The sequence below is a fragment of the Phalacrocorax aristotelis genome, chromosome 8 (assembly GCF_949628215.1).
Source record: "Phalacrocorax aristotelis chromosome 8, bGulAri2.1, whole genome shotgun sequence".
Taxonomy (NCBI): Eukaryota; Metazoa; Chordata; class Aves; order Suliformes; family Phalacrocoracidae; genus Phalacrocorax; species Phalacrocorax aristotelis.
In genome coordinates, this window is record NC_134283.1 from 34927641 (window position 1) to 34947553 (window position 19913).

General features: G+C 43.3%; 1 protein-coding gene across 1 annotated transcript; it reads left to right on the forward strand.

Annotated features, from left to right (window-relative positions):
- Positions 1-4550: 4550 nt before the first annotated feature.
- Positions 4551-9347, forward strand: BNIP1 (BCL2 interacting protein 1). Its single transcript, XM_075102445.1, has 6 exons — positions 4551-4711; positions 4839-4931; positions 5139-5230; positions 5680-5781; positions 6498-6616; positions 8693-9347. The coding sequence occupies exons 1-6, from the start codon at positions 4628-4630 to the stop codon at positions 8887-8889; spliced, it is 687 nt and encodes a 228-aa protein (XP_074958546.1). The 5' UTR covers positions 4551-4627; the 3' UTR covers positions 8890-9347.
- Positions 9348-19913: the final 10566 nt, after the last annotated feature.

A 19913-nucleotide genomic window follows, 5' to 3' on the forward strand; every position in this document is an offset into this window, starting at 1 on the left:
TCTTGTTGTTAGGGTGAGGTGAGAGTTGGCTGCTGGTTTACACAGTGGGTCAGATGTATTCCTGTTGTAATTATTGCTGATGTTGCAGTTATTCCAGAGATGCATAAGGCCCATAAAACCCCGACAAAGAATGTCTCTTGTGAAGTTAAGGCCATGGCTGTACCAAGATTTGAATACTGTTGTTCCTTTCTGATGAATGGTGTTAATGCACTGCTCAGATACAAGAGGTCCTTATGCTATATCCAAACTGTGTGGACAAGGCAGCGTTTCTAAACGCTAAGAGAGCAGTTTTGCAATCAGGTAAAAACTTCTGTGACAAATTAAACTGACAAGGTATTAAAAAGCCCCTTTTTACTGCTCAGAAATACTGGGCAAATATAACTTTATAGCTTTTTATTTTTGTCTGAAAACCAGAATATGATTTTGGTCTCGCATTTCAAAGTAGACTTTGAATCTTTAGTGAATTCCATACCCTTGCATTTCAGTGTTTTCTATGTATTATTTTAAGTTAAAGCTTTTAAATAGTTGAGCTTTTTAATGTTGACACTTTATTTTGTACCTATTTATATGTATGTATACTTAGAAAAGCACTTTGTTTAAAAAAAAAAAAAAAGAAAAGGAAAAAAAAAAAGAAACTGCGTTTTATATGATTCCTGCCACTTGCTGCTAACTCTGGGCTGGTCAGAATGCTGCAGCGATACTTGATATAAATAAAACCTGGCAGTAAAATGTAGAGTAAAGATAAGACCTTTTGCTGGTTTAACTTTATCATAAAAGTGACATAGGCAAGCTGTGCAGCTTTACATTTTAACCAGGGGACTCTGTGGCATTTAAACCGTCTAGAAATGGTTGTACTTTAATGCCAGTAACAATCTGCTTCCTCTAGTGTCATTAAAATATATACATTTAGTGTATACTTATCACAAACAAAAATCTTATAAGGGTATAAAAACCAACAAATGTACTCGTTCTGTTTTTTGGCAATTGTGGCATGCATTTTGGATGATCTTTAGAGAAGACAATTTTCTAAAGATTTTCAGTGTTCATACATGGTATGTGGATCTTAACGAAGTCCTGGATTTCTTTTTGTTTGTTTTTGAGTGTAGGCATTGTGAATATTCACTTCTAATCCTATGTCCAAAAACAATTACACATTTTTTATTTAATACAAACAAAAGTTCTTCCTTTTTCTGATACACTGGATTCTCTAGAATTTGTTTCCATATTAAAAGCATGCTGTCATAACTGCTCTTGTTGAGATCTCATCAGTCTGAACTTAGGTGCCACACTTTGAATTGATGGACTGCTTGTTCTACTGTACCATGTATGATTCGCGTACTTTCCTACTTCCTTCATGACAGATGATGATGTGGCTTTATATTGTGCCTTACTCGTACACCTAGAACTAAATGTGTTTCATTCCCTCTGAACTCTTCAAACCTAACCTTTCTGAAATTGAATCGGAACTGATAAAAGCATCCTGAAGAAAGTCTGGATAGATCTGATTTCAGTAGTCCTTTTGTATTTATATGGAAGACCTGGTTTTGAATGGCATTGCAAAATGTGGGGGTGCTCACGGAGGTTGTTTTTTTAGCCCTAAGCCCCTTTTGCTAACGCTTCCTTTTATGGTTTATTGAACACATTTACTGATACTTGGTGAGTACGTTTTTTGGATGAGAGACACTTGCTAGTAAGGCTATGTTTATGTGTGGATGGGCTGGATTTTTTTATCATACCAATTGAAATCATTGTGATTTGATGAAGTTGCATTTCTGTAAAGCTAATGTGAGAGTCAGGCTCAGCTGTCTTCAGTTCCTAATTTTATATAGACTTTTTTTCCATACTAAGAGGGCCAGGAAAATGTTTGGGTTTGGTTTGGGTTGGGTTTTTTGGGCTGGATTTTTTTCTTTTTTAAACACCAACCAAACCACAAAAAAAAAGGATGAAGGGTCTTTTAACTAACCTAAAAGTAACTAGACACTTCTGAAATACAGTGGTGTCAGTTTTGATTTTATTTTAAAAAGATCCCACATAATATTTATCTGATATTTGCCTTCATTAATAAAAGTTAGCTTAACAAAATATAAAGACTGGATGTGCTTTTTCTTTTCCATAAATCATTTAAACATAGCTTTTTTTTAAAAAGCTCTAAAAGGCTTTATCAGGAGAATTTCAAAGGGTTGTATACAAGTTGCCTTCAGCAGAAATAGCAAATGCAGTTCTGTTCCTCAAACGTGCTTGCTAGTCTTCCTGAAATTCTGTTGAGGCGTAACCCAGTTATGTACCGTGAATGTTAGGATCTGTATTTGGCCTTGAGACCTGAATTTCAAGAATGCATCTAATAATGATTTTATTTTCTTCTTCAGTTAGAGGCTTCAGTTGGAATTGTCTAGTTAAGTGTGCTGCTAGATGTGGGCTTGGCTTATTGACACAGCCTTGCACACAGCTGAGGTTTATTTTGTTTACCCCAGGGATCATGTGAAGTACATTTCAAACAGTTACTGCTTCAGTGACTGATTCTTCTTGTAACTGTATTAAGGGCATTAGTATGTTGAGAAAACACCACTCTTTAATATCTCCCAATATAAATTGGGATTCTTAAATGTCATTAATGAAAGATGGCACTTTTAGGTTATATCTTCTTTGCAGCATACAAAAATGTCTCTATCTTTCTACAACTTATGTTTCACAATATGCCATGTTTTTCCCCCCAATGCTTCTAGCATCATAAGAAGGTGTGTGTGCACGCACTGAATTATAATCCTCTGCCTCAGACATTCATGAACTTCCACGAGAGCAAATACTGACTATGCATTTATTGGCTTTCTAATGAGTGGGGGAGCTAAAAGTGGAGCCAGAGCTATTTTAAGCCAGACTTTTTTTTTCATTAAAAAAGAAAACTCCAAACTACTTTTTAGATGACATCAGTGTTCAGAGTTTCTCTTAAAAATATTTTGTAGTCAGGTATCTGTGCAAGTCAAATTTGGGTGAGTTAAATACCCACTGTAAGGAAAACTGCATTGAATTTGGTATTGGCAAAAGCACGCTCTGCCCTATCAATACCTTCTGATTAAGAAACAGAACCTAGTAGTAGCACTTAATTTTATTGATTTCTGTTATAATGATGGATATTCATATATTCTTATATCACTGTCCTCCCAGAATAACATATCCAGGTAAAACTTTGCTCAGTATTTGTGGTTGGGTGAACTCTTAATGCTGATGGCACATGCAGACGTAGGTGGTTGACAGGAAAAAAAAAGAAAAAGCATTTTAAGCAAAACATGGCATCCTGTTCTGCCTATGCTTGGGGTCATGATTGTAATGCTGTCCTTGATATTCTATAATCAACTTCCAACTGGAGCTCAGAAAAAACTTACTGAAAGTCTTGTCTCTGTTAGAAAATAAATTTACCTTGTTAAAAGCATGATCTGTTAAGAGTTGCAATGTTTAATGTTGGTTAATAGTTGTGCAGTTTTTATTTTTTTGAAAAGAGGCACAATTAAACTATTTACTTTGTTTACTGTCACCCTTGATCCCTAGCACTTCTATTCAGATACAAATTCATCAATGTATGCAACATCCTTTGTAATTTAAAATAAAAATTGTGGAGGAAATACCGTCTCAAATCATTGTATGTGTGGAGTGGTAGCGAATGGCATGTGTTCCCTTGCAGTGAGTGTGCTCAGTCTCCTGGTATTGCCAGCTACTTTCCTTCAGAAGGGATCAGGGCGAGGTAAGGAGGTAACTCCTTTTCCCCCGTGGGCAGTGCTCACGCAAACAGCTGCCTGGTAAGGCTGCTGGGTCTGCCTGGTGGGACCATCAGAAGCAGCTGGACTGCCCCCCACCAGGTCCTTTGGTTTTCTGCAATGGCGGTGAAAATCTCTCCAATACCAGCTCACTTTGTCCAGACCTGGTTTGTCACACAGCAACGGTCTGAGGGCAGGAGGGGGAAGACATGGCACCAGGGGAGGAGTTTGTGGAAAAAGCAAAAGGGCCATTACATTGCCCCCCTTTTCCTCTTTTCACAGGTACAGGAGGTATGTTGTTTCCCCAACCTCCAGGCACTGACAGCGGCCACCCTCCCTGCTGCTGAGGGGCAAAGACTGTAATGGTCTAGGCCTGTCCAGCCAGAAGCCTCGGGAGGTCGGTTGGGTATAAACCCGTGCAGCCCCCGCGGCCTGTGCAGCCCTGACACTAGCATTGCTTCTCCCGGCTGTCACTGGAGGTGCTGCTTTGGGCCCGTTTCAGCTCATGAGGGCTAAAGGGCACTGAGACAAGGGCCCAAAGGCGGGTCCCTTATCCCTCATCAGCTAATAAACTGCCTTTTCATGCTTTTACACGCTGTATGAAGGAACACCTCGCCACCCACATTTTACACAGCTGTAAAATCTGTGACGCTGCAGCACTAAGGCACGCGATGCGCGTTACTCCGCGCCGGACCGCCGCTGCTGTACAGCACCGTTCGCCACAGCGCGGAGCCCCGGCGCCCCCGGGCCCCCTCCGCCCGGCCCCGGCCCCGGCCCCCCGGGGCGGCGGCTGCCGCCTCTCCGCTGCTTGGCGCCCGCAGGGAGCGCCCGCGGGCCGGGCGGCGGGGCCGCCGCCTCCCCGTCCCTCCCCTCGCAAGATGGCGGCCACCGCCTGCGTGCCGGTGCGGGTCTGCCACCAGGAGATCGTCAAGTTCGACCTGGAGATCAAGGCGGCCGTGCAGGTACCGCCGCCCGCCCCCGCGGCGGGTCCCCCCTGCCGGGGCTGCCGGGCGGCCGCCGCCTTCCGCGGGGAGCCCCGGCCCGGCGATGCCCGCCGCGGGCCGCGCTCACTGCGCTGTTCTCTTCCAGGACATCCGAGACTGCCCGGGGCCGCTCAGCGCCCTCAGGGAGCTCAACGCCGCCGTGAAGGAGAAGTTCCGCCACCTCCGCGGCCGCATCCAGGTGAGGCGCCAGGCCGGCGACCGGCCCCTGCTGCAGGCCCGCAGCGGGCGGCCTGCCCGGGGGCGGCTCGCAGCCCGCCTGTGGGGGGCCGGCTGGCCGGCCGGATCCATCTGCTGTTAATTCGCCCCCCGGCCGGGGGTGGGGTGTGCGAGTTGCAGGTGGCAGCAGTTGTTGATGAGATTTTCGTGTTTCTGCTTTCCACCAAAGGAGCTCGAGCAGATGGCGAAGGAGCAAGATAAAGAGTCAGACAAACAAGCCTTACTGCAGGAAGTGGAAAACCATAAGAAACAAATGCTCAGGTGGGTCCGGCAGCCGGTGCTGTTTGCAAGCCCCTTGTAAACCTAGACCATCTGACTTCTGGAGAGCGTCTTTCAGATCCTGTTTCACAAATACGGTTGCTGACATGATGCTGTTTTACCGAAGGCCAAGAGAGGATCAGGGATGGAAAGGGTATAACTCCTTTCCTCTCTCCTGTCGTGACTCCCTCACCACTGTCTGTCCCTTTAAGCATGCAAGTAGGTGGCTTGAGGGTCTGTCATTTGACAGCAGGCACAGTTTTCTTCTTCCCTTGCTCCATAAACGATACACTTAAGAAATGACAGGACAGTATATTGTTATTCTGTGGTATAATATAAAGCCCGTGTGCATATCTGGGGTGCTCAGTTACAGTGGTGATTGCTTTGTGAAAAGTGTTTTCGCTTGCAAGGTGTTACCATCGTGTTACAACATTGTACTCTTGTGATTTCAGCAATCAGGCAGCTTGGAGAAAGGCAAATCTGGCTTGCAAAATTGCTATTGACAACTCTGAGAAAGATCAACTGCTGCAGGGAGGAGACTCCTTAAGACAAAGGTATTAGACTGTCCCACTGTACTATCTGAGATTTGAATAGTGTATGCTATATTCACTAGTTTTAAATGGAAGTGACGTAATGTTTTTAAGTTACTTAATTGTATTTGGAACATAGCTGTTCTTTTCTGAGTGTATTTACCTTTTGTGGAGATTTAAACTGTTAAGGATTGTGATAATTTCAGGGTTTTTTGGCGTTAGTATGTGTAAGTGGAAAAGGGGATAAGCTAGCCGTCATAGATTTTCTGCCCATCTTTTATGTGAATTCCCATCAGGTTTATAAACTAGTAATGAATCATGCAAGCTGTTTTCACATACAAAACTGGATGTAAGCTTGTATAATTTCTCTGTTGAAAAGTTGGCATATTTAGTATTATGAAGCAACAAATGGGATATACAGGATAATGAAGTGGTAGTTTGTATCAGAGCTTCTCTACCAGTTCATGAAGTTGTACAGTTATGGGTGAATAAGTGGTGAAATGTAGTCCCCTGTGAGATTCTGAGCCACTAGCAGTTGTTTTGGCTCATGAATTTAATATTTTGTGATTTTTTTTTTCGATTGTTTCGTGAAGACAATCTGAATTTCTCGTTCAGTAAAAACTAGTTGTGTCTTTTGTTCATCGACAGAGGTGTTTGGTGCAGAGCTCTGTCTAAGCTCCCTGGCAGCAGCATTTTCCCCGCAGTACCCAAAGACTTAATTTTATTCCTTTGTTTTACAGGAAGACTACAAAGGAAAGTCTGGCAGAGAGTGCAAGTAACATCACAGAGAGTCTGATGGGCATTAGCAGGATGATGTCACAGCAAGTCCAGCAGAGTGAGGAGACCGTGCAAACCCTAGGTACAGATGTTATTTGGGTGTTTGGGTATGGATTGGATGATTGAAGGAACTTTCACCAGTTCTGTTTTGATGGGGAGAGGCGAACTGACATGGTGTGGAGCATAGTGGAAACCTGCTTTGCTGTAGGAGAAAGTACTGTGATGATTATAAAGGACTGTCCAGCAGAATTCCTCTAACAGTTGGACGTAAATAGAAGATAATAACGTACATTGTGTGGAGCTGTTTCCTAGAATTTCTGTTTCATATTATGAGTAAACAAGGAAAAGGGGGCAGGACGAGGAGCTCTTGTTTTAGCTTCTTGTAAAAGCAATGTGAGTTCACGCAGTGCTAAGAGCATGTTTGGTGTTACTCTTGTGCTACTGTCCTGGCATGCATGTGGTAATAGCAGAGAAAATGAAAGCAGAGGTACAAGTCCATACACAGAGGAAACTTAGTGTGGCTGGAAGACTGTTTTCACCCAGTCTCCAGCTGGGATGACTAAGAGATGAGGAGATCAAGTGACTTGAACCTGAGGTCACTTGCTCTGTCAGCAGTGCATCAGGGACTGTGAAACCAAGATTTCACCCAGTTCTTTGGCTTAGACTCCTAAGACAATAAATCAAGTGACCTGTCAGAACTGGTGATTCATGAAGCATTTAGAAGTTGGATCTGTGTTGCCTGGGCCTCTTACTAGCTGTGCTTTTGGGCAGAAGAAAGAACAGTATAAAGACAAGGATAAATAACACAACTTTTGCCCTCCTTGTTTTCTGCCCCCATCTGAGGATGGCAGCTGGGCACAGTTTGTTCATGCAAACATAACCTGTTTCTTCTCCCATTAAAAAGGCAGTTTGGCAGACACTTTTTCACCCTGTTTCTCACTGAGCAGCACTTGGAGTTCATCAAGGCAAAAACTATCAGAGGTCATTTACACATCCCAGCTGCATATTTTGAATCAGTAGTTAGGATTTCCCTTTTTCTGAGCAAGTCCTTTCCTAGTGTGCAGTGAATAAATGTGGCTGTGAAGCAGGGAAGCTCTGTTTTGTCATTAACAGTTTTCTGTTTTCACCTGGATCAAAATGCCTGTTTAAGATGGGACATAATGGCTTGCAAAATATTAGATGTGTTTCTACTATGCTTGTTTTTGTGAACCAGACAACATGCTTGGAGTTTGACCTTTCTTTAATCGGTTCAGTACAGAGTGATATACCAGCATTCACTGTCATACAGGGTATGCATTCTGTAATATAAGAAAAAGGGGGCTCCTGGGCTTTTGCTTTCATTTAGTAATTTGAAAGGAGGAAGGCTGAGGAGTTTGGGGCATTTGCATCTTTGTTTTCTCACAGGGAAAGAGAAGTTGAAAGGGACCAATGCTCCATCTTGCTGTTTTGGCATATTCCAAAACTCTGTCTTTAACTGAGACTGATAAACACTTTTCCTCTAGTTGATGTTCTCTCTTATTTTTATTGCCAAAAAAAAAAAGGCATTTTATTTGTCAAAAATAACTATTAAAAACTGTTCAAATTGTTTGAACTGAATAATTAAGGATCTTTTATTCCTGCATGCTGCTTTTACTCTTTCTGCAACCACATCTGAATCACACTGATTTACTGCTCTGGCCTGGCAGAACAATTTCAGTTGGGCAATTAATATATTAAAATATTGACCTGTCCTGCTGCTGTTGGAACTGATGCTGATAGTGATGATGATTTTCTCTCTCCTGAATTGGTGGTTCTACCACCATTCTTATTTCACTCTGCTTCCAGTGAGCTCTCATGTAGCGCTGACTTTGTTCATAAAAAAAAAAAATGAACTGGATTTGATCTCGTAACCTAAAAACTAAGATTTCAGGAACAGAATGTAGGGTCTTCTAGCCATTCAGTATTCTTGTTTTGCGTTGCATTTTTCCTTAGCACATCAGCACTACTGAGTTTTGAAAGCTTCTGTAAGAACAGTCTGCATTTGTCTTACCCATAAGTCAGTCTGACCCAGGAGGGTCTCACAGGCACTATCTGTATTGCCAAATATTGCATGCTTTTATCCTTTGTCATGTATTCTTGAAGCGCAATCAGCTGAATTTTTTTTTCCCCTTAATTTCAGCCAATTCTTCAAGAACCATCCTGGAAGCAAATGAAGAATTTAAGTCCATGTCTGGGACAATTCAGCTGGGGCGAAAGCTAATAACAAAGTACAATCGCAGGGAACTGACGGACAAGCTGCTCATCTTTCTCGCCCTTGCCTTATTCTTGGCCACGGTGCTCTATATTTTGAAGAAAAGACTCTTTCCATTTTTGTAACATTCCAAAGCTGAACTGAACTATTATGAAATATCAGAAAGAGATGGCATAATAACAATAGGGCTTTTAAACAAAGTAATAAAGGGATATTGCAACAGCTGAAAGAGTGTGAGAGCAGGCATGACTCTGTACTGTCCCCATGGAGCGTGCAGCCTGCCTAAGAAGAGCTTAAATGAGCACGAGTTGGGAAGAAGCAGGTAGATCAAGGTGTGGAAAGAAGAAACACCAATTTACCTGTAGGTTTGGGGAACCATATAAACACTTGAGGAACTGGGCACTCAAAGGTGCCAGTCTTAACTTTCAACTTCTCTTCATCTTGCCTTGAAATTAACTTTTGTCCTTAGCTTGGACTGGAAGCTGCTTTGACATCAGTGTCTAAAGTGCTGAGTAAGAGGAAGGATGTAAGAGAGAAACTCGCATACATTCTGTTAATAAACTATTTATTGTATCCATGTAAACTGAGTTTTATTTAAAAACAAAGGATGGATTCAAAGAGCCTGAATAACTTCCAGTTTAAAAATTCTGCTTAATACTTAACAGCGATGGTTGCTTATGGATTGTTTTTTTGGGAGCATTAGACACACAGTCTGGCTCTGCTCCTCCGGTCTTGGGAGGGCTCTGACCAAAGCAAAATGGGAGCCCCATTTATTAATATTAATTCACACAATATATTTGAGAATTACATTGCCAATCTGTTGAAATCAGAAGCCTTTTTGCTCCTTTATAAAATTCCACTTAATACTTTATATTTGCAAAGTATTGCCAAGTTGTATGTTTGAAAGTTTTTCTTGCGCAAAAGGTTGATCTTTTCTCAGTAAAATCTTTTACAAGGATTACCTTCCCTATCCTTGTGCTTTTGTAGTGGGAGTTGATTCCATCTAAGAACATAAATACCAATCTGCCACACTCCATGTAGTACCTTGAAGTACCTACCAAAAGCTGCACTGCAATGTTCTTAAAACTGATGTTGCCTTCTGCTCTGGAAATTGTTTCATTGCTTCTTCAGAGCTGGCTGGTAAAGTTTCTGTTTAGGAAATTCTCACAGAATGGTTAAATAGTGCCTTAATTTAGTAGTTGAAGTTTTTTAAAAGGCAGTGCTACATATATCCTAAGAAATGTGACATCACACAAATTACGGTGTATAAGTTTATGTGAAATTTGAGGTCAGGTTAGCTTTGTAGTTAGTTCTAAATAGTATGTTTAGAGACAAGAGGTGACCAGTTGATTGTCCTGTCATTGTAATATTCATTTACTATATCTGACCAGTAGTTGCAATTTACCCTTTTGGTGGCAGCTGCTACCAGCTTGGTTGAATACAGAAGTGGCAGCAGGTTGTAGTATCCAAACTGGAGTACGGGACAGCTGAAGTGGTGATAGCATGGCTATGTGCATAAACAGGAAAAGTTGGAATCTCTAATCAAATTCAAAATGAAGGGCTTTGCCTGAAGAGTTGATACCTGAGCCTTTCTTCCTGGGGTGGTAACAAGGGACGTGGAAACCTCTGCACTAGGACTGGTACATCCCGCAGAGGGCACTACTGCATGGGAGTCGAGAGTGTTTTCTTGCTCTGGAAGTCCTGTAATAACGCAGACTAGATAGAGTGGATGTGGCTTTTTCCATATCATTTATTCATCGTATTCCAGTGCAGTTTTCCTAATAGCCTTTCCAGATAGACAGAATTACACAAAGATCGGAATAAGTTGGCAATGTGCATGTTCTGGTTTTGAATAAGAGAAATTTCTCGGCTTAGATAAATTGCACAAAGTCAACGCATGTGTGCTTTTTAATCATAATAAAATCCTTGCTTGGGAAGGAGCCTTCTGATGCGCAGGCTGCTAACCAAGGTGAGCGTTGTGTAGTCTGCAAGTTGAGGCCACAATGGAGCAAGTTTCATCCAGTGACACTGGCTGTCGCATTTTGCATGTGTCATCTCTAGCATCAGGCTCCTGCCCTCTCTCTGGAGCCCGCTTGTCCCTGTGCCCCTCTGCACACGTGTACAAACATAGAAAGGGTGATAGAAGTGTGTCCACCTGTCCCCCATTCTTGGAAAATATGGCTTTAAATACCAATATTTTTTAAGACGTGAAGATTATTTGGATTATAAATAAATTTCAAATGTAGTTCCTATTTTGCAAATCAGCAGTGCAGTGCCATTTTATACAACTTCAGTCAATAAAATTCTCTTTTTATGGACCGCTTACTGCTCCCAGGCCAGGTGTAGCAGTGCAGCTTTATTTTTTTCAGCCAGCTTGAAAACAGTATTGTCTTTCTGAAACATGGTACCGGCAGGTGGTCAAACACTAGCTGCCTCAGTATTTCCTGCCTCATGTGGATGCAATATAAAAATAGGTTGTTGCTCATCTCTGAGATACTGGGATGCTAGGCAGAGGAGAGAGCTCTGCTGTAAGCAGTGATGGCAGCACAACTGTCTGCAGAAGTTCGCTGGGTTTATCGTTGCAACATGCTCCTGTCAGAATGTAGATCAACCTTAAAAAAAGCTGCAGCTTTCTCACAGTGCTGAGAATTTCAGTAAAGTTTGTTTTAAGGGGGTGATCTTTTTGGATGGGGATTGTAATGTAGCAGTTTGGGAGAAAATAAAAGGTCTGTTGCTGAATGTCTTGGGTTTTGCTCTGTTCTTATATTGTTACTGAAATTTTAGCTTTCAGACCTTGACCTGCTGGAACGCTCTGAGGGCAAAAAATATCTTTTAAGGACCATCCTTATGACATTTGCTTTCTGTTATATCTAGATTTCATTTTAAAAAATTATATAGTCCTTTTTTTTAAACACACCTAGCTGCTCTGTGTCAACTGTCAATTTACAGATCTTAGAGATAAGGGAAATAAGTGAAAAAAAGATCAAGGACAACTGGACCTTTTGGGATTGGGGAAGATTAGAAATCCTCTCCAGGACACAACAGGTTGATCTTCAGCACTTGGTACTTGGACGGTTTCCTTCCATAGGCAGCCAGAAAGCATCCAGGCTCCTGATGGGCCACGGACCTGGAGAGAAATAATCAGTAGAGGAAGCGAGATAAATGTGATTTCCTCTTTGGAGTAAGAAGGGTGATTTGGTGAAGCACCAGGTCTAACATGTGGGGGCCAACCACCCCAAGTGGCACCTCTGTAGACACCCTGGCTTGGTGGTTGGGTGTTGGAGCAGAGCTAGAGCTGGTGGTAGGTGCCTTGGATCCCTTGTAGATGCACTGTGGCATGCCTCGCTCAGCCCATATGGCCTGCAGCTGGGGATGGCTGAGCGGGTGTGCTCAAACAACGTCCCTCCAAGCTGCAGCATAGTGTCTGGCTTGCTCCTCACCTACAGACCTCGTTCCTGGCTTGAAGGTAGGTCTCTATATCTGATCTTTTGAATAAGTGAGCAGGAGCAGTACCATGGGAAGAGGAGGTGGTTGTGCCTGGCTCTTTGTTGTCTGATACTTGCAGCATTTATCTGGAAAGTGAAAAGTTGGGCTTGTACAGCTGTTCTGCATCTACAGGGGGATTTATATATGCATCTTCTGCTTTGTGGACAGCCCATGGTCTCCATGGCCATCTCTGAATATGAAGATGGGGGTTGAATCACGTAGGATGGTGTGTCTCAGGGTCTTGCTTTTGCTGCGTACCCAAGGTTGTGTTGTGAAGGGTAAAAACTGGCATTACACCAATTTATTTGAAAAAGAGTGGTGTTAGGTGCTTTGCCCTTCAAGTTTGCCCTGACAAGTGCAGCAGACCCATCATGGATGGTGAGAAGAGGATGGCCTTTTCTCCTTCTGCACTTTTGGGCTCAGATATGACTTAGTCACCAAGGGCTGGAGCCTTCCTGAGACCAGGAGCTCCAGGACTACAGGAGTAGAAGGTGTTTAGGGAGATTTAGAGGAAGAAAGAAAGAGGGCTCTGGAGAGGTGTTCAGGTCTGTGCCAGAGGGTTTACACACAAGTGAAAGCAAGCAGTGTTCCTGTTGCTGCCTGGACTGTTCCTCCCCACCAGGCAGGAGGTATCAGATGTGGTCCTGATGCAAGTTGGTAGTGGGATTCACTGTCACAAAACAGTTGTAGTGAAATACTTTTTTCCTTCAAAGAAAACACTTCTTTAAAAGAAGGAGCAAGAAACTACTCTGAGCTTAAAAAGGGCCTGAAATCTTGCCCTGGAGTTCAGGGGCTGGGACAGGCAGCTGGTAGCAATCAGGCAGCTGTGGGTTAATGAACCCCTGCTCATCAGCTGACTGGTGGCTAACTACCTGTGTCCTCCCGGCAAAGGGGGCTGAAGCCATTTAAAGGACTATGGATGTTGTAGTGTGCAGCTGGAGCCACTTAGGGATGAGGATGGGGCAGTTATGATGTCTTGGCAAATTTAGAGGTTGAGAGCTTGCTGGTTTGTGAGAGTTCATGTCAGGTCCTGCCTATGGAGTCCAACTTACTGAGATCAGTTTGTCTTTTCTGGCCACCTGTGGAAAAGGGGAAAATGCCTGGAAGTTGACCCTCAGTGTGTCAGGAGGCAGACAGAGCTGTTGGGTATTTAGCTGTGTTGCTAGCATGTGGTTAATAGGCTGTGGATGCAGATGTGATCCTGGTTTCCATTCCTATGTGTCCATGGAGGGAAGCCTGTGGGCAGGTGCAGGTGCCTGCTGGGTATCCATGTTGCCACAGCTGGGGTATATTGTATGTTTTCAGGAAGGTAACATTTTAGTGGTTGCAATAAAACATGGACCAGAAGGAAAGAATTGGGAATAGTTTTAAAGTATGGTGTAACTGCATTGAAAATTTGATTTGACTTAGAATCATTTTGTTATTGGTTATGGTGTCAGCAAATACAGAAATATTACAGGATAACTCTTTGTGGGGAAAATAAATGAAGAGTGTCATATTATTTATTTATTTCCCCCTCTAAGAATTGAGGGGAAATTAAGTCTGTATTTGAAGTTCTGCTTTTGAAATGCTTTCCACATAACTGGCTTTACCAAAATGGAAGGGTGAATTCATAGCTTGGAAGTTTCTAAAAATGTCTCTGCCAAATGTGTGCGGCTGCTATCACATGCCAAGTGGTCCAGAGCAAGCCAGGCAAGTCAGGCTGGAATCTTTGGGGGCTGAGAATATCCAGGGAGCATGTGCATACTTGTCTGCAAATGTGTGGGGCTCTTCTGTGGAAGAGGGGATGGGGGTGGAAATCAGCTTACCGTTGCTTCACATCCCTATTAGTAATGGTATGATTCCACCAGAAGAGAAACTTTAAGCAAACATTTTAGCAGGATGTGTGTCTTTGTGATTGTATATTGCTGCAAAGTGCACCTAGCCCTTTGTGTAATTGGTGCCTGGCTGCTTGCTGTGTTTCTGTCCCTTAAGGGTAAGATAAGTGGTCTCCAAATAGGTGGTGGGTGCTGTGTCCCACAACCAAATGTGCTCTGCTGCCAGAGCAGAGTGGCAGCTGCAGCATGGGCCAGTCCTGATGCTCTGAAGTATAAATGCCAAGTATCCCCCAATGAACTTTTTCTGATTGCTGAAAGATAGATGCAGTTCTTTCTCTGAGGGTAGTTGGTGAGAATAGGAACCTTGCTTCCAAACTTATCCCTTTTAATAGGGCTGGAAGCTTTCTCTGCTGTTGTTCCGTTTCCCTGGTTATCAGTGCTTCTCAGAGCTGCAGACCAGTTGAGGTTGGCAGGAACCTCTGAAGGTCATCTGGTCCAAGCCCCTGCTCAAGCAGGGCCACCTAGAGCTGTTGTCCAGGACTGTGTACTGACAGATGTTGAATGTCTGCATGGATGGAGACTCTGCAACCTCCCTGCACAGCCTGCTCCAGTACTCAGTCACACTTGCAGTAAAAACATGTTTCCTGACGTTCAGAGGGAACCTCCTCTGTTTCAGCTGGTGTCCATTGCCTCTGGCCCTGTCACTGGGCACCACTTGAAAGAGCTTGACTCCTTCCTCTGTGTACCCTCCTTTCAGGTATTTATACGGATAGATAAGATCCCCTTCCCCTTGATAAGAAGCCTTCTTTTCTCTCAGCCCCCATTCAGTCCTTGTTTGTACTTTTTAGTATGGTACTTCTACATTAGTTGAGAAATGATGTCAACTTAAAAGAGGTGGAAAGAGCTTGTATTGATACTTCTCTCGTCTAATGCAGCAGTTGGTGATATCACTGAATATTTCTCAATCATGTATATCTTAGGGTATGCTTGTTAGGGAAGAATGAGATCAGTTGATGATGGTGTAATCTCTCCAAGATTTGATGGCCGAAGGATTTGTCACTTACCTGTAAAGAAATAAGAAGTTTAATTGAACCTAAAATGTTCACAGGTGGAGTCAGACCTTTCTCTGCTGGGTATTGCATGGACCAAAGCTTGGTAGGAAAAAAAAAATTCAAATGCCAATGCTTCCTGAAAATGAATCTCAAGTCGTATCATTTAAATTCATGTTGTGTAAGTACTACAACTAGCTACTGTGGTATCTGCATCAGGGTCATCTTTATCCTTCCAGTTGCCCAGTGTACTGTGAATGTCCACGTTCACATCAAATGTTCACTGAATAAACACTTCCCAAACTGCTGGTCAAGCAGGGATGACACATTCCTGAAAACTAATGTTCTCCTGGTTGTATGCTGTGCTGGGATCTTTGACTCATGGACTAATTGCAACTGGGAGTCACATAACCAGTTGTTACTCCATCTGCTATCTTTGCATCTGTCCCATTGTGCTGTCGGGTTCTCAGCTGTATGAAATGCATATAGGGACTCTTGCATCATCCTACCTCCATCTAAAGCTGTTTGTGGACTGGCTTAATGCAGGTGCTTGCCCCTGCAGCTGATTGTGGACTTGTTCAGGCTAAGGCTGTTACACTGAACAAACTAAACTTTATTATTACCTGCTTGCTTATGCAAAATGGTACAAACAGGGTCTGGGCTGCTCTGTGCAAGGCAAAAGACAGTCCCACTGAGCTGAGGTTTTAGTTTTCTCCCAGGAACCTGTGATGGAAGAGTTTGTGCCTATTTCTTTGGGTGATGCACCGAGAGATGCTCTGGATGTGCCAGTGCACTGCAACTGTGCCTTGAAGATTTGATTCTGTTCCACATAAAGAGAGCTGCAGTCTGAGGAAGGCACTGGGAATCTTTATTGACTTAATTGGCTTTAGGGCCTGGCCCTTCATGTGGTGTGCACCGAGCTCTCCACTCAAGTTAGCAGAGACACAGCATGTGTGGTTAGACAGTAAAAGACTTCATAATTATTCATACTTCTGCAAAGACACTGGAAAATGTTACCTAGTTGTGTCTGTGTGGCTCCACGTAAATGCACTTGGTTAAGGGCAGCAAAGCCAGCACTAGTGTCCCAGGCTAAAGGCCCTCCTCTGCGCTATGGGCTGCGGCTGCTGGTCCCACCAGCGTGAGCAATACGTAGAATAAACCCCCAGCTTCTGGCACCATGTGATCATGAAAAGTACAAAATTCTACATAAGCAGATATATGGTCTTCACAGTAGCAAACACATTAAATGTGATCTCTCTGGAATGCTTCATAAAAAAACTCAGCTTTTAGTTTTATTTGCCTCTGGTTGGGCTTGGCTTTTAATCTCACAATTTTAAGTCTATCATGTAACCATCAAGTGCCTAAATCGTAACCTTGAGCGTTTATGATTGACAGTTTCTTTTTGCCTAGCTACACCCTCACCCACTGGCTATTCCTACCTACTCCACGTGAGCAGGAGGGGCCTAGCCTGGCCTTCCTGGGCTTGCATCGTGTTGAGGAAAATGGCACAGTTCCAGCGTGGACCTTGGGTGCTGGTCCACGCTGATCCAGCAAGAGCTGTGGTAATCATGGCCATGCTTATGCCTCAAAGTGATGGCTTGGGTGCTAAAATGCTGGGTGAATCATGAGGCTCGTGTAGCCATGTAAAATCATTAAAATCAATTTCATAGGAGTTTTGAGAAGTGAATCTGGTGAAGGTCTGTCCCTGGAGTGCTGTGACATCCCACCATACCTTAGACTACCCCAGTCTCTCACTTCCACTTGGGCTTCCTTTTATTTTTAACCTTGCAACGTGAGACTGATCAGATGTTATCGCTCCTGACCTTTGTCTCCTGCTGCAACATCAATGCTGACTTGCGTATCCCACTTATCTCCTGCTTTTGGAGGCTGCCAGGCAGGGTCGCGGGCTGTGCCGTGGTGCTGTGGAGCGCTTTGCCCTGCGCTTGGTGTCAGTGGCTGCATGAAAGGAAAATGCCACTCGGCTGCTCTGAGCCTGGCCTGGTGATAATGCTGCGTGCGTCCCCCTGGTCCCGCGATAAGCGCCCAAAGGGCAGGCAGGGAGAACGTCTCCTCGGGGATCAGCGCACACCAGGCCCTATAGATAGAACCACATATATATAGAACAACATGAAAGCTTTTTGCTTTCTTCTTTTCAACAGCATGATGGCTAAGTATCACATCCAGGGACGCTTTCGGACCTGACCCCTCCAGGGGTCTGGTCTCGTCGTAGCCACAAGTTCTTTGGTTTGCATCGTCCCAACGGCAATGGAGATTTGAAACGAAAACCCACACAGGCTGCAAAGCGTTATTTTGTAGTCCCAATAAATGCACAAAGACCAGAGAGGAGTGGGTTGGTTTCCCTTTCCCTTTTGTCCTGCTATCCATTTTGAAGATAAATTTTTCTGTTTGGGTTATTGCTTTTCATAGCTGTCACCCAACTACCAAAGAGTTATTGCTGCTGCTGATGGGAGATAACTCTGTCAGTGGCATCTAGGTGCTGACATTATGGCTAGCTAGTCCGAAATGAAGATAAGATTTTTCTATATTGAGTAAGTCTATTGATCCAGTTGGCCTCCTGTCCTGTGTCTGATAATAGCAAATACGTGATGTTTCCAAGAGAAGCGAGCCTTCCCCCGTTCCGTATATTGTAATGTATTGTGTGTATATGTATATAAAAATTATTATATGTATATCAATACTGTATATTTTGGATTAACAATGAAGAATTCCTTTCTGAGCTGTGTTCTTAAAAGCATGCTGCTTTTGCTTCTTTTCACTTGGATATAAAATTGCAAATGCTGCTAAGGATCATAATGTTATTCCCATTTGTTTAAATATTTAAATGTCAGAGATGATATTTGAAAATAGCTGAAGCAAAAATCCAAGTAGCTTAATGCCAGCTACTCCCAGCTTTCACTGACTGGTTTGTGCCAGTAATCTGTCTGCTTATTCAAAACGAACCAGCCAAAAAAAAAAAAAAGGGGGGGGGGGGAACCACAAGCTGAAAACCCACAATTTTCTTTACCTTCATATTTGTTTAAAATAGTTTTGTCTTTGCACCAGTATCTTTGGTAATTGCAGACTTTGACACAAACTTAGTTCCTGATCTTTCACAGACTTAATGGTAAATAATTTTGTGGACAATGAAGTGCTATTAATGCTTGAAAGACAGCAAGTGGGAATTTACATTCTCATTACTGCAAGTTAATTAATTTCTACAAAGATGTAGGTTTGTAGATTTCAGCAAGAGCTTCTGGTCTTATCACCTTGTCAAAAAGACATTACATTATGTGTCTGTTAGAGGATTCCAGGAAAGATAGTGAGCTTTGGGAGAGAAATTGCCAGTTAGGACAGCACAACGCCTGGAACAGCAAGCAGTAATATAGAATACTCCTCTTCAAAAGAAAACACTTCTATGTTCATTACTAAACTCAAGATGAAGACACTGCTTCTGTCTCTGCAAGAGGGGAGTGGCAGCAGATCTGTTTTTGCGGATTAAAGCCAAGAGATATTAGCAGTCCTTTCTGCACTCACCCACAGTGCCTAGGGCACTGGATTTAGTGTCGTTGTAGTAATAACCACACATGTATTGTTAATTAACATATCTGAATCGTATTCCTGTGAGGTACCTTGTCCATGACTTTGCAGGAGAAAAAGCTCCCCTGCGTGTACAGAGCCGTGGGGTCCCTCCTGCAGCCCAGGCACAGCTCAGAGGCTCTGCAGCTTCTCTAGAAACGTGTTCATCAGCCCCAGACGCTGCTGGTGACAAATGACATTTTCTTTGCCTTTGTAGACTTGGGAGTAAGATGTGACGTTTACATTCAAGATCAATTATTTTTAACTGAAGAATGATAGCCCTGCATTTAAATTATCTCAGAGCTTAATTCACATCAGTTAAACCTTTTCAAAGGCTTATTAAAATTCCTTAAGTGTGTCCAACTTATCAACAGTTGAGTGTCAATGGCATTATACAAATGTTGCTATTGGAAATAACTGTTAAGTATTGTTTGACTGTATTATTCTCATATATATATATTAAGCCTGTGACTATTAATACTACTTAGTATGTACATGACTCCTTTCATCTGGCTATCATAAGGCATTGCCCAGAGAAGCAAGTACCATTCTCCCCTTTCTAAATATGGGAAAAATGTCACGTCCAGCGGCTGTGTCTCATACTTGGTTTTAACATCATCCACTGAATCCTGCCAGGCTTGGCTCTCAGTCTACCCTGTTGGTTTTTAACAGGACTTCATTTATTTGTGCTTTGTAGCACCTAAACCTTGCACCCCAGCACCCAGGCAGTGCTGTCTTCTGCATGGGCAAACACAGGGCACTGGCAACGCTGGAAAATGGAGAGATCGATACATAGATCAATATAGACTGAGAGACACAAGGCAGGGAGGAGGTGATACTGGGCCATGCAGAAGATGGTGGCAGCAGTTGCTGAACTGTTGCAGAGCAAAGGAAAGCTGGAAGGAGCGAGGAAGGGTGTTTGGAGGGGAGAAGGCTTTGTGGCTCTCTCTGACGAGTGTCCTGGTGCTGGCAGGGAACCTGGGAAAATCTGATCACACGGTCTGGCATTAACATCTTGATGCTGTGAGAGAGGATGAAAAGGGGAGGGACAGTCTCTGAAGGGCTGTGACTGCCACTAGCTCCATGTGCCTCTGCTAATCCACAGCAGTGATGAGGGAGGAAAAGTCCCGGCTGTCAAATAAGGGTGCTGCCTGCCCTGGCATCCGATACAGCTGCAGGAGCAGGGTTGGGGTTGTTGGTGTGCATGGGTGTATGAATATC

Excerpts from the sequence above, each read along its gene's own strand:
- BNIP1 (XM_075102445.1), top strand. The coding sequence starts at position 4,628 with ATGGCGGCCACCGCCTGCGTGCCGGTGCGGGTCTGCCACCAGGAGATC. Across the intron at positions 4,712-4,838 it reads AGATCAAGGCGGCCGTGCAG|GACATCCGAGACTGCCCGGG; the intron begins GTACCGCCGCCC and ends GTTCTCTTCCAG. Across the intron at positions 6,617-8,692 it reads GGAGACCGTGCAAACCCTAG|CCAATTCTTCAAGAACCATC; the intron begins GTACAGATGTTA and ends CCTTAATTTCAG.